The sequence below is a fragment of the Chrysemys picta genome, chromosome 7 (assembly GCF_011386835.1).
Source record: "Chrysemys picta bellii isolate R12L10 chromosome 7, ASM1138683v2, whole genome shotgun sequence".
Lineage (NCBI taxonomy): Eukaryota > Metazoa > Chordata > Testudines > Emydidae > Chrysemys > Chrysemys picta.
In genome coordinates this window covers 9693006-9707509 of record NC_088797.1, presented here as the reverse complement: position 1 = coordinate 9707509, position 14504 = coordinate 9693006, and the positions used below count along the sequence as shown (strand labels likewise).

General features: G+C 40.0%; 1 protein-coding gene across 50 annotated transcripts in view; it reads left to right on the top strand.

Moving 5' to 3' along the window:
* FOXP1 (forkhead box P1) overlaps positions 1-14504 on the top strand; it is a 505685-nt gene that overhangs the window by 419738 nt on the left and 71443 nt on the right. For 29 of the 50 annotated variants that reach the window (XM_065550750.1, XM_065550730.1, XM_065550746.1 and 26 more), the window contains 3 exons: positions 2117-2276; positions 5813-5863; positions 8347-8551. In XM_065550750.1, the coding sequence (XP_065406822.1) occupies positions 2117-2276; positions 5813-5863; positions 8347-8551 (416 nt within the window). The remainder of the gene's footprint in view (positions 1-2116; positions 2277-5812; positions 5864-8346; positions 8552-14504) is intronic. The other 21 variants (XR_010589012.1, XM_065550763.1, XM_065550762.1 and 18 more) reach the window with 1 other exon arrangement.

Below are 14504 nucleotides of genomic sequence, written 5' to 3'. Positions count from 1 at the left end.
CAAACCCGGGAATATTTTAACTCTGTTTTTTTAATAGGATCGCGTTCATAATTTTTTATTATGAGTATATCTGAAGAGCCAAAAATTATTCAAACATGAACATCACCATCATTGTGGTTTCCATTAATCTGATAACTTGCGAAATAGGAAAAACAATTGGATCATTTTGAGCATGCTGTTTTACAAATGAAAATGCTGGCTCTTAATTTTAATTTATTTAAATTTTTGTTGTCGGTACTGTAGATTTTGTTTTTCAGAAAAGCACTCAATTAACTTTCTCAGTGGTATGGGGGTAGGTCTGAAATTGGTTGCTAATATGAGATTGGTTGGGTTGTTGCTATAAAATAAACCATTTGGGGATTAGAACAAAAATAGCTTCCATTACTCTCAACTTTCTCCAATAGTCTTTTTTAAAAATCAAGCTTATGTCAAGTTGAGCATGACGGGGTCTATTCTCTCATCACTGCACTGATGCCTCTCCCGTGATCCGAATGGGGCATTCCATATGTGAATGGGGTGAATTGATTCCTTAATTTTTTTTCAGGGACTTTTTAAAATGTGGGCCAGCTCCTCATTGGTGTAAACCAGTGTCACTCCAGTAACTTCAATGGATTTCACTGTTGCACACCAGCTGAGGATCTGACTCAGGGATTGTAAGGCGTTAAAATGAAAAAAAGGTGGTGATTGGACACTTTGTAAGAGTGCCCGTGCCTGCAGTTTTGTAAGAGTTAATTTTCTTTCCGTAATTGTTAGCTCTAATGTGGATAAGACCTCCACCTTGATATGATTCCTAGCAGATTAGGGATATTAGATAATTTCCTTCTATTTATTGTACTGCTGCGCTGTATTATCTTTCTATCACTCAGATAATTACAAAGGAAATCTACATAAATTGTTTTTGGCTAGCACAAGGAACTGCTAAACACTGGCATGATGTATTGATGTTTTACACAACAAAAGTTTTCCTCCTGTCATTGTACAATAAATAAAAAGATATGTATCAAAATGCAAAGCCTTTCATGGTTTTTTAAGAACAAAGCAAATAAAATACAAGATGAGCATGGAAGCAAAACCTAGAGGGTTCCTTAAACTGAAGCAAAATTAAGAACTCTGAAGCCTGGAGTACAGTACATATTAAACACTCCCATTCAAGTAAGATGTTGTTTGCTAAATTATGAATGTATGTAATTAAAATCTAGTGGCTGTTTCTGTGAAAGATTTACAATGTTATTTCATCGTTTGTCATGGCTAATTAACAATATTAGATGAAGTTTTTCTTCTTCAAAGGTCTGATTTTTTCTCATTTATTTATGTCAGAAGTGATAAACAGAGTAGTTAAAAGCTTCTCCGGGCTCAATAGTGAGAAAAGCAACATGTTCTTTTACACCTCAAAGGTTCAAGGTTCAAATCCCAGTGGAGTACAGCAACTCTGTCTTCTTTCTAGTGAGAATAATTAAAAATTTCAAAGTGCAGAAAGTAAAAGTCTTAAATATAGCATGGAACAATTCAATATTCAGGAGAAAGTACTGTAACTTGATTAATGAATAAGAGAGAGCAAGTATAGAAAATGCAATAAATTAACCCAATCAGTTGCCTTAATAGTTGAGACAATCCCTGCATGCGTAAATGGAGCATGGCACAGGATTATTTTTCATTCCTCTTAAGTATGATATGACCTTGCAATGCGATTTTTCCATTTATATTCACGCTGTTCATCCTGAAGTATTACCAATTGTTTCAGACTACACACGGATTGCTTTATTCACCGCCAAAATGCAACCACTTCTGGGTTGAAACTTCTGTAGCGCAATATAACACAACAACTTAGACCAAGAAATGCAGAATAAATATTTCATGTGACGTGCAGGGGGAGTTTAGGTAGGAAGAATGTCATTGCCCAACGTGGAATTTGGCCACAATCCTGTGGTTAACACTGCTACTGAAATAATGACTTGGGATCTTTAATGAGAAGTGGTCAGAGCCTCCATTCAGCGTCCTTTCTTGGTGCTTGGTGACGACTATAATCAGATGAAGTGTTTTGAAACTGGGAGCCATTTAAATATCGTGTATAAATACTTAGTTCTGAAATGACAAATGTGCCTTTTTCCCCTTTCAGCCACAGCAACAGCAAGTGGCTACACAGCAGTTGGCCTTTCAGCAGCAGCTCTTACAGATGCAACAACTGCAGCAGCAGCATCTCCTGTCTTTGCAGCGTCAAGGTCTGCTAACAATCCAGCCTGGCCAGGCTACGCTGCCTTTGCAGCCTCTTGCTCAAGGTACGTGTGCAGTCTGGAAACCACCAACCGTAAACCTCCATCTCGGGGCTTTAGAGAAGATAACAAATACATCTAAAATGGAATAAAAGCTCCCATAGGCTGGTAAAGTAACGAATAAGAAATGAACTGACAGGCAGGTTGCTCATTAGAAGGTTTTGTGGCTATTCTGGGAAGCACAACACTGAAGTGTTGGATTGCTCTCACTAGAAATGGGCAAACAGTATGGAGTCTGGGTGGAGTTTGCATAAGTGTCCGGAAGGTGGGATATGAAGCTCTGGGTCTACAAATCTAGATATGTTCAGAATAGGCTTGCTAGCAAGGTTGCTGGCACTTTGGTCATGGCTATGAATAGCAGGAGAATAGCCTTTCTTATGTTATTTCGGCACTGTGGGTCCTTCCTGACGGGAAATCAGACGTGGGAAACTCAGACCCAAACATTGCCGATCGCTGGGAGTTTGATTCCCTTTTACATCTAGATACAGGCAAAGGTGGGACTGTTTGGGTTTTTTCCATACCTGTTTTACTCATCCTTGATTCTGCTGCAAGTACACACACAGTGGACCATATCCTCAGCTGGTATAAATTGGCATAGCTCCATTCGCCTCTCAAACTGAAGCAAATTGGGATTAACTCCACTGAAGTTAGTAGCGTTATGCTGTCATAAATTGAGAATCAGACCCCATGTATCTTTCCACAGTCATACTCTGCAGTAAATAAGTACTTCTCTGAAGTACTTAGGTTATTAAAGATTTCTTTAAATGTGTCAGTAGGTCCTTTTTATTTAGCAAGACTTTTGAGAATGGTTAAAAATCTATAGTTTATTCTTCCTCTACTTCATTTTCACTGGGTTTATCTGTGTTACAAGCCTTAAGACCCTGAGGCCAGCCTCAGCCCAGGCTGTTCTTATTAAGAAGGCAGATTGTTCAAAGTTGGCATGGCTTGAGGAGGAGCAGGTCTTTAAAATATAATGCTGGTATTTCTGAAGTCTTCTCTCCCCTTTTCCCATTCCCTCCCCCCCCAAAATATGTACTAAATATAAAGAGTCACCTTAGCCTCTCAAGTCAGCTCAGGTTGAATGATTTGGTTTCTTCAAAGCTGTTAACCGCCTCAGGTCTCCTACCGATTGCTAAACCCTGTCGTGTATTTATATTTAGATACACTCACTTAAACAGAGGGAAGAAGTTCTACTCCCCTGTCTCCCCATTCCCCCCAAAATATACATATTGCTGCCAGAGGGAGGGTGATATAGCCAGCAAGTTCTAACCCCGGTGGATGTAGGGAAATACCTGTGAGTGGTGGAATCCTCATTGGCCAGATTGGGTCACAGGTTTACTTCCAACCCTTTCCTAACTTCGGTTTGAAGAAATTCAATTCTGCATGTGCCATTTATGCCTCGGCTGCCTAAATAATGGAGGTCTGACATTGGACTTGCCATGCACGTGAATCTCCTGTTGATTTCAGTGGAGGCTGTGTCTGTGAGGGCTGCAGGATTGGGCCTTTGATATTTACTCCTCCTCTAGCGCATCTTTGTCAATGGGGTGGGGGGGAATAGTATGGAACTAATCCAGAAAAGAGGCACGTAGGCTATGCCATTTATACTTGCAAAATGTTACAACGTGCATTAATTACACCTTCAGATTTATTGTTGGAAACATCGCAAGCTGTTCCTAAACACCCACTGGACTCAAGCTTCAACCTTTCTAATTTTTCCCACAGCTCCTATACTATTAAGTTTGCTCAGTAAGGTTCATTGTATAGTACATCAGTTAAGCTGTCCAAAAGAGGGCAATTGGGCAGTGACAAGACACGCTCATGTGTAATGTGAAAGAAATGAATGTGGTGATGCATGAAGTGTAATCTGTGCAGTAACACATCAGAGACACCAGTAGGTAATTCAGCAGTCATGGCATTGATTGATATGGTTAGCAGTGTAGTATAACTATTAGTCCCTACAACATTAGGAAAGGAGCATATTTAAAACCTAAGGGGTACCTAGCTGCATGCCAGAGTTCACAAAAATATAAACAAAGGTGCTTCAGAGGTCTGATTCTAGTGGGGAAAATGAACTATAGTGTTGATATCATTCCTTGTGAAACTGGGACTTAGTTTAAAAAAAAAAAAAAAGTAACTTGAGAATTCAGGCAGGTTGGAATACAACACATCTTTTTTTTTATCACAGAGAGAGATGATGGCTTAAAACTGATGTCATTATGAGGTTTAAATCAACTTTCTGCTTGCTTGAACATGGTCACCTGGGTATGGAGGTACAAGGACAAAAAGAGGTTGAGCAACTCGGTTTGTCTTTGAGCCAGTGATACCTGGGGTTGTGAAATTGAGTTCCATGAACAGTAATCTGTCAGCTGTCCCCACAACATACATTTTTTAAACCCGTGCCTGCATTTTCTTTCATAATGAAAGGGACTAGTTGTCCTGAAAAATGCAATGATGAGCCAGAGTTATGGTTTAAAATAATTTGTAATAAACGCTTTAATTTAAAAAAGAATCCCTAGTGTACCCTTTTCTTTTGAGAATTTTTTGCCAGACTGGAACAAATACTGTAAAACGCACAAAAACCTCAAGTAAATGTAGACATGTATTCATGACAAATTAAAGCATTTGCTACCTAGTCATATTCTAGATGGCATATAGTAGTTGTAATATTAATAAATGTTTCCAAGGAGTGAACCACAGTTTATATGTAATTTTTGTTTTGGTTTTCAGAATTCGTTCATTGTTTAAACTACATTTTTGTTTCAGCACTTGCCTATTGTATTATACAAAATAGCACATCCTCTAATGTTATATTTTTGTAATCTCTGCAGTGTCGTGCAGATCTTGGACACATCTATAATCTGGATTTTACATCTGTACACAGCCACAATTTTAAAATAAACCCAATTTCAGCAGTATTCTGAACTATATTAGGGCTAGTTCTTCAAAATCAGGCTATAAAATTAAACTTGCAAATCTCACTTCAGGTCACTACTGGGCGCAAATAATAGGATGGAGGCATCTAGTTGTCTGATTGCTCTCACAGATTAGGCAGGTATAGGTCTAAATCCTGTTGTTTGCACTTGCAAAGTTGTAGACGTAAATAATTGTGACCACAGATAGTTGCACATGCAATTTTAGAGGATTGATTTAAAACTTGGCCCTTAATATTAAAGTGAAATTATATATGGGTAAATTACATAATTTATTATGTTATTTGCCATATTTGATTTGATTTTTAGCATTTGTTCCATCATTTTGGAAGGTACTTTTAGTGGCACTGTATTTAAGAACCATTTAGATTGACAAGCAATAAGCGTATCTTTCAACTATTAATTTGACAATTTAGTTAGGAATCATCTTTGGAATTATTGTTGAAGAGTTAAATTTTGCTTTCTAACCAAGTGATGTCCGTGATTTGGTCATTTTAAAGTAACTGGTATCACTTGTGTATATATATGATGTCATAATTACAATTCTGTTATCTAATCCCGTCTGACCTGAAACCCTGGCTCTTATTACCTACAATGGTTGCTACTACACAGCATTTGCTGCCTTCCACTTCCAAACTGAACGTTACCCTCATACATTGAAAGGTGACTATAATTCTCATTAATGTTAATATGAGTTATGTTTGTGTATTAAGTGTAGACCAAACCTACTGACTTTGGAGGAGGGGGTTATTGCTATAACACTTAAAAGCTTTGTCTTCAAATGAATCATTAATACATCCAAAAATGATTAGGTGAATTCTAGCGATCTACTACTACCAATTAAAAATCTACTACTTGTCTACAGATACAGATAGTAGCAAAAAAAAAAGGGGACTATTATTCTTTCTCTATTTGTTTATTCCCCCAAAATAAAAATAGGTGTCATGGACTCATATGGTCTCATATCAATATGTTATCAACAACAGACAAGCCTATTCACTATTGTTGCAATTGAGTAAACAGTGGCGTAAGGGTCAGCCCTATTCACAGGTAATTGTTAGTGTGCAGACAGTCCTGTCAAGCATGTTAGCTAAAAATACATCCCACACTGTCACTTTGCAAGGTGTTTGAAAATAATCACCCAGATGCAGCAAAACAGGACATAGGCTTGTGTACTGACCTTTCTCTTTGTTTAATTTGCCTCAGAGGTTTATTTTCAGGGGACAAGTAATAATTGAATATGTCTAATAACTAAATGCTCATTTGGGACAAAATCCATCAAAATAAATTGGCATTTGATATTTATGAAAGAAAAATGACTTGGCTTTAGAGCGATAGATGTGTCCTAAGATTGTCTGATCACCGACTGTATAAATTGGAGCTTCTTTTATAATATATATTAATTGCAGATACTTAAGCATTTTAGCATTTTTTGCAGTGAACCGTTAGCAGAGACCAACTGTTTTTGTTAATGCTACTCTCAGAAAGGCGGGGAAGGTTATTGGTCTGTCGTGCAATAATTTACTCCTCTTTGATATGCAAACGATCCACGGTGAATATAAAAAAATCCTATCAGACTCATTTCACAGTTCTTAACCACTTAGATTCTCTGGAGTCTATCGCCTCATTAGACCAGTGCTCTCCAAAGCTAGCATAATTAAAATCTTTAACAGTTTAGCAAAGTAAAGATGTTTGGCTGATCACGTTGAGATGATTATCTATCCATTGTATTCTAAATGACAAAAATAAATTAAATTTAGACCTTGGCATTTTTTATTATGTGTTTCAAATGAATATAATGCATACTGCCTCCCCCTCCCAATACCGTAGGTTTGGTAGGATACATGCCTGTTTGAGCTGCTGCTGTGTATTCAGAAAATGGCAGATTTCCTTAGGATAGCTGCAGCGTTACAACACACTGAAACATGAAAACTGGACCAAATACCCAGGAAGTCCTATTCTAAAGCAGACTTTTTTTTTTTTTTTGAAAACTTTCAGGATTTTATATGTTTTAGATAGATGTCTTTAAAAAGATGCTGTCACTTCTGCTTATTCTATTCTCCCATACCGTTCTGAAATAGCATTGAAATGTTCTGTGATGTGAGAATGTGAGGGATTAGATCATGCATTCTGAATAAAGATTATGTTTATAACATGATCAAAGTCCAGGTTGTATTGGGCCATGTTACTCCCTGATGTATCTCCAAAGATGAATTTTATCCCACTGGTGTTGTGTAAAGTTCTCTCACCTGGAATGCTGGTTGAACCTTGTAAATAAGGCTGGTGTCCATTTTGACGCTACTATGAAACAACATTTCTTGAAGCTTATTTTATGTTTTCATTTCACTTTTGAATGGCTCATTAGCATTGATCTAAGAAATGACAGTAATAATAGTGTTACTTGTATAGAAAGTTATACAGTTTTTCAATAGACACATCCATCAATTAAGTGAGCAGTACTAGAAACCAAAATTAATGAGAAAGATAGGTGTGTTAATGAAATAATCATAGTATAATCAATTTGACTGTTAAAATTTGAAAAGCATTCCAGGAAGACAATATGAATTCATAATTTATGTCTAAAAGTGATTAATAAAAACTGTATTTAATAATAAAGCTATTTGTCATCATTTAAAACTAAAGCACAAAATTAGTCATATTGTGGTTCATGTTGTCATAATAACACAGTAGAATAATTTTATTTGAAGATCTTCCTTGGTTCTAAAAATAGATTAGAACGTATTCAATTCTTTCTTTTTAAAAAATGCAACAAAACTTCTTCAGATGGCTGCAGAGTATAGCCTGGCCCCACTTTCTTGCAGTGATCTCACAGGCAAAACTCATTTGGAGCTCTGCCTCCAAAGGGACTTTGGGATTGGGCCCTCTGGTACAAAAATCATAGAAATACTAATTAACAGCACATATTTTCCCCCAGAAATCTTGCTTTAATAGGAACTGCATGTTGGGCGCTAATCAATTTAGCAGGAAACATGAAGTGTTACTTCTGTATTAGCCTTTAGTTTAAAAAAAAAAAAACACAGAAAACTAACACTAGGCTTTGTTTACTGACTCTTTGATTTAATTACTGTTTTAAGAGGGCCGAATTAGCTGTTAATTGATTTAATTATCCAATTTGTTTGTTTCAGGCATGATTCCAACAGAACTGCAGCAGCTCTGGAAAGAAGTGACAAGCTCTCATACAGCAGAGGAAATAGCAAGCAACAACCACAGCAGTTTGGACCTGTCCACCACATGTGTCTCCTCTTCAGCACCTTCTAAGACCTCCTTAATAATAAACCCACATGCCTCAACTAACGGACAGCTATCGGTCCACACTCCTAAAAGGGAGAGGTAGGTGCTGATAGAATTTACATATATCTACGTGTAAATCAGTATCTGGTTACTGTGATATTGGTGACTCTAACGGGAGATTATTTACAATGGTGGCCGATAACCTGGCCCATATTTTGCCCTTGCTTTCTCCTGCCATTGATTGCAGTGAGTTTGCAGAAGATTTATGACGGGGCAGAATTTGGCCCTTTTGGTCTGGTCTATGCTGGGGCGGGTCGATGTAAGATACGCAAACTTCAGCTACGTGAATAGCTTAGCTGAAGTCGAAGTATCCTATTCGACTTACCCCGCTGTGAGGACGGCGGCAAATCGACCGCCGCAGCTCCCCCATCGACTCCACTTACTCCTCCTGACGAGGTGGAGTACGCGCGCCGATTCGGGGATTGATTTATCGTGTCTAGATGAGACGCGATAAATCGATCCCCGATAGATCGATTTCTACCCGCCGATCCGGGTGGGTAATGAAGATGTGCCCTTTGTTTAGGTCTGTATGGCTTGCTAATTGGATGAATGCTACACCAATGCATGCATGATTAGTTTATTAAAACTGTTTTGAATATGATCTGGGATGTGAAGATTATAATTGCTTTAACTTTTCCAACATGGCATTAGTATTACTGTTGATGTGCCCTAGGGATTTAAATCAGGGGTGAGGAAGAATTAGTTGGTCAGTACCACCCATTTTATCATACATCATCCACCTTGTTACCATGTTGTAGTTCCTTGTCTTACATTATGTTATATGGTTGCAGATCTTCTGTATTCACCCACTCCCACAAAACAGAACAGTTTTGAATTCTCCAGGTTGATAAGAAGTGCAATATTTCTTTTAAAGTACCTGTAAATTCAGATTACTCGCACAGGGTTGGTTTTTAAAAGTTTGAACTAATTTGTACTTGCCTGGGTGGTAGTTTGAAAGTGGTGGCTTAATTTGGGGGTTGTCTGTTGAAGATGCTTCTTAAGTATGGTTCCACTTGAGGTGAAGACTATTTCATTGAGGTTTTTTCCCCCCTGACATTTCTGCATCACTTCCATAAGATACTTCTAACGTTGTATTTTTAACTATTGATTACAGTGAAATATATGCTCCTAATTAAAGGGCAGTTCTTGTTCTTGTTTGGAAAGCTACTGTAAGAGTTCAGGCTTAAGGTTTAGTCTGAACCCTGTGCGTGTGCGTACACACACGTGTCAAATCAAGATTCATATTCTATGAAACAGAGTTTCTGTGCTTGCAAAACAATACCAGACACTTACTAGCCAGAGACTGATATGAAAGATGTATTCCCCCCTTTGTGAGGTCCTGCAACATGCTCTGATGAGAAGTGCAGTTCCTATCCCCAGTGACATGATGGACAGGTGTGTTTGGAATTCCAACCAGAGAGCCTGCTCTGTCTTTCATATCAACTCTCACCTCCTTTTAGCTGCTGGAAGGAGATTCTTCCCTCCGAAGCCCCTACTGTAGTCTTCATCCCTCTACCAGCCTGCCAACTGCTGGAGATAGGACATCTCTGCTACTCCGGGTCCTGTGGCACCTTTGAGACTAACAGAAGTACTGGGAGCATAAGCTTTCGTGGGTAAGAACCTCACTTCTTCAGATGCAAGAGAAGTGAGGTTCTTACCCACGAAAGCTTATGCTCCCAGTACTTCTGTTAGTCTCAAAGGTGCCACAGGACTCTCTGTTGCTTTTTACAGATTCAGACTAACACGGCTACCCCTCTGATACTCTGCTACTCCATCCTTCCTCCAAGGAGCCTCTGGTTTTCTACATAGCTTTCCCAAGGAGCACAGTGAAATTGACACGATTCCTTTCCCATTCCCTTTTGTCCACAGAGATTCTGAGCAGTAACGTTGAGACTGACCAAAGTCTTGCTTTTCTCTTTGCTGCTAATTGGAAATAGCAGCAGAGGGACTGGAACTGGGTCTGCAGACTAAGGAAGACAGTACTGTGTACGTTAGTTGACATTTCAGAAGATTCTCGTCGCTAGCCTAGAAATATAATGTTTAGTTTTTGATGAAAGCTAGATTCCACAGAAATGGATAGATTTTGTTCTTCCTTCACCCTTTTACTCACGGCCTGGGAGTTATTCCAGTGATTGAAAGCATGTTGATAAGAAAACTACATGAACGCATTGCGTATCTTTCTAACATTAAGAAAATCAAACTGTTATGTATAGGTATAATATATAGAACACATCCTTGAGAAAATTACTGTTGAGATATTGTTATATACAGTAGGAATAATTTTGTAACTTACATAGGAAGGACTCTGACGTTCATATGAGTGTACATTCATATATAGATCTGAAACCAATGTATTGGTTATAACACACACCATGCAGGATATCGTTTCCATGAAGGAATAGATGGGGTACTAAACTAACTTGATAGTGTTTAATTAAAAGCAAAGATACAATCTAATCATTTTGTACAGCTGAACAAGAAGAGGTTTTTTTATGATTTTTCTGGTCATATTTGTACTCCTGTATTTTTTAAAAATATCTCAGTTTTTTCAAACAATTAAAGACCACACAATGGAATGGGTCTGCTCTCACTTAGTAGGAAACAATAGGTCCCTCCCTAAGTTAAGTTTGGAACACAGTGGAGATAGAATCACAGGACTGGAAGGGACCTCGAGAGGTCATCTAGTCCAGTCCCCTACACTCATGGCAGACCAACTTTTTGGCCTGAGGGCCGCATCGGGTTTCCAAAATTGTATGAAGGGCCGGTTAGGGGAGGCTGTGCCTCCCCAAACAGCCAGGCGTGGCCTAGCCCCCGCCCCCTATCCGCCCCCTCCCTGCTCCCCCCGAGCAAGAGCTCGCCGCCCAGAGCATTGCGCCAGTGGCGCAGTGAGCTGAGGCTGTGGGGGAGGGGAAGCGGTAGGGCAGGGGTTGGGGGCTAGCCTCCCGGGCCAGGAGCTCAGTGGCTGGGCAGGAGGGTCCCGCGGGCTGGATGTGGCCTGCGGGCCATAGTTTGCCCACCTCTGATCTAGACCCTTCCTGACAGGTGTTTGTCTAACCTGCTTTTAAAAATCTCCAATGATGGAGATTCCACAACCTCCCTAGGCAATTTATTTATTCCATCTGTGGGATCTATGATGTAATGGATGTATGAATCCATTTTGAAATTGGAACTTGCTTTCCATATTTTTGTAAAACAGAGCTGAAAATATTTTGTCTATACACTATATTATAAATGTTGGTCTGAAGGCAATTACTTTTCAAACAAGGTGATATGTATGTTTTGTTAGTGAAATTCCACACAATTAATTAGAAAGTTATTAATATATCGCTGAAGGTTTTGAGATGTAATAGGTTAGCGAGAGACCTTCGAAAAAACCTCAGTTGAATTTATAATACACAGTATATTAGTTTATTACAATACTTAGTTGTTTATCTATTAAATTCCCTACATTCTCAAAATATAAAAACACAAACACAGCTGGGAATTAAAATAAGAGGGCTCTGGACTTTGCTTTGCCTTTCTCTAGTTGAGGTACTGAAGGTTTATGCCATCCATTTGCTGCAGTGATTGAATTACATCTTTATCCATAAGGAGAGCAGGAGACTATACACAGCAGAATACCTGCTGATGCACTTAAGGTTTTTGTAGCAGTCTCATCAGGCATTGTGGTGCCTGCCTAGATTTCACATGACACACAAAACTCTTCTTGTTTAGATGTATTTCACTCCCTCCCTCTTCGAAAGAGTATTTGTGTACCATCCCTGTATTCAGGTTGGTAAATGAATAATAAGAAAAAGTACCTCTCTGATGGGTTGAGATGTATATGTAAAAGCAAACAGAGGGAAGAAACCTACAGAATAGTAGCAGAGAGAACATAGACTTCATATTTTTGTTCTCATCTAATACCAGATCAAAAAATTAAGCTTGGGAAGTAAGTATATGGATCTGATCCTGCACTCAGTGCTCAGTCAAAACCCATAGTGACATCAATGCAGATTTTGCTCAAATAGGAGGGGATGTCAGGATATGGCCTGGTGTGTCAGGAAGTGTATGAATGGCAGTTCTGAACATCAATCTAGACCTAACACTTCTCACTAGTAGGCTACAAGCGGTACATGAACTTCTTGGCAGTACAGAAAGTTCCTTTCTTAGCAACTATCCTATGGATAGTTTGGGGCGGTTGCTTTTCTGCCCGAAGAATGGTCTTTTGGAGGGTACAGCAGATTGTGTCTTGGTGCCCTTTCTGTTCTGTATGGCATTCTGAGGAGGGTTAGCGAGAAAAGGGATTCCAATGGCTTCAGCAACTGTTGAGACACTGCAGTGATGGGCACTAGTACAAAATCCTAAAACTGACAGATGACTCTCCGCTCTGGGTGCCAGATCCTGGCGCCATGCCACAACATGTTTGCACTGCTGCAGTGGCTGCACGAATTGGGCAAGCGAAGATTCCTCCAGCATGGGAGACTCCCCTGCACATAGGGCATGGGCCTAGAGGAGGAAACGGGGCCAGCACCTACATCCTCTTTATCCCCCTATCCCTCTTGGGTCTATATCGAGCACTGCTTGGCCAGACTCAAGGATTGGAGCCTGTGTCTTTTATTCCATCTGACCCAGCTCGTTCAGCAGAACAGCCAGTTGTGTGAATTGGATTGGGGCTGAGAGGAGGGTAAACAGGCTGTGGCTCAGTCCGGGTAAGACGGAGCTCATGGTAGCAGAATGGGGAGAGCCACAGGAAGAGTTGGCAAAGATGAAATCAGCATCCTCACTGGAGGAATGTAAGCACCACTCGTTATGTAGATCTGCCACTTGGTCTGGCTGGATTCCCAGGGGCTTCTGGGGTCTCAAGTTGCCACTAAAGCCAAGTGCCCTTTTTCCCCCCTGTATCGGTAGGAACTGACAAGCATGTTAAATTTTCATTTCACTTGCGGGCAGAGCACCGGTTATTTGTGTGTGTGCTACCTCCACACTAAGCTGTTGTAACACTCACTGCAATGGGACTAGACTTCGAGACCATGTGGAAGCTGGACTTCGTGCAGAATATGACTGCCCACTTACTGAGCAGTGTTTCACATGGGGAACACATTGCACAAATGCTCCATAGTCTTGTCGCTTTGTATTGAACCAGAGAGTCCTGCGTGGTTGGGGCCACCCAGCTGGCATCCTCCTCACGCCCCGTGTGATATCTGTGCGTTGATTATCAGGAGAGAGACACCTGTTTAAAAGAAATGGGGTTGTTGACAGGGAATCTTCAGCGTAAGACCAGTGGAACTTGCTGTCAGCCTTGATCTGACCCAATCCGGAGTTACTGATTTAGATTTAAACAATAAAAAACACTGGAAAAGCTCCAAATGCCCTAACAATTAATCATTTACAGCCACACACTAACGATCACCCAGCAGCAATAAATAATCACATGCGGGGTAGGAGTAACATTAGCTTGTAGGGTGTGCATAAAGCTTTTCCTCCCCTGCCTTTGGGCTTTTGGACAGGGAGTGAGCTTTAGGGATGCAAGTTGGTTATGTGGGACATAATTGTCGTTGTCCTCATCCTCCTCCTCCCTGGCACATGTTACTGGAGCACTTTGTTCTGGATTTTGTGGAGTTATTGAGCCGGTGGACTTGATTCTGTTGTTGCTGACCATGCTGTAAAGCAGAGGAACTCCAGTGATGTCATTGGAGATAGAGGCACCCATGTAAAACCATTTGGAGATCAGCGGCATGCCCTGCATCTTCCGGACAAAGGGATTTGAGCAATGGATAAGTACTCTAAAAGAATGGGAGAAATAAACCTTTTTTTTTTTTTTTTTTTAAACCATGCTCAGGTGTCACCAAGCTAAGGCCCCAGTCCTGCAGCTGGATACCGATAGGCTTAAGGGTCCGCCTGCACATATCAGATTGGTGGATCTGAGCTCAGATTTGTGATGGTGGTGGCAGCAGTGGCAACTATAGTTAATCAGGGGAGACAGTCACCAGGACTGGGTCACAGTTCTCCT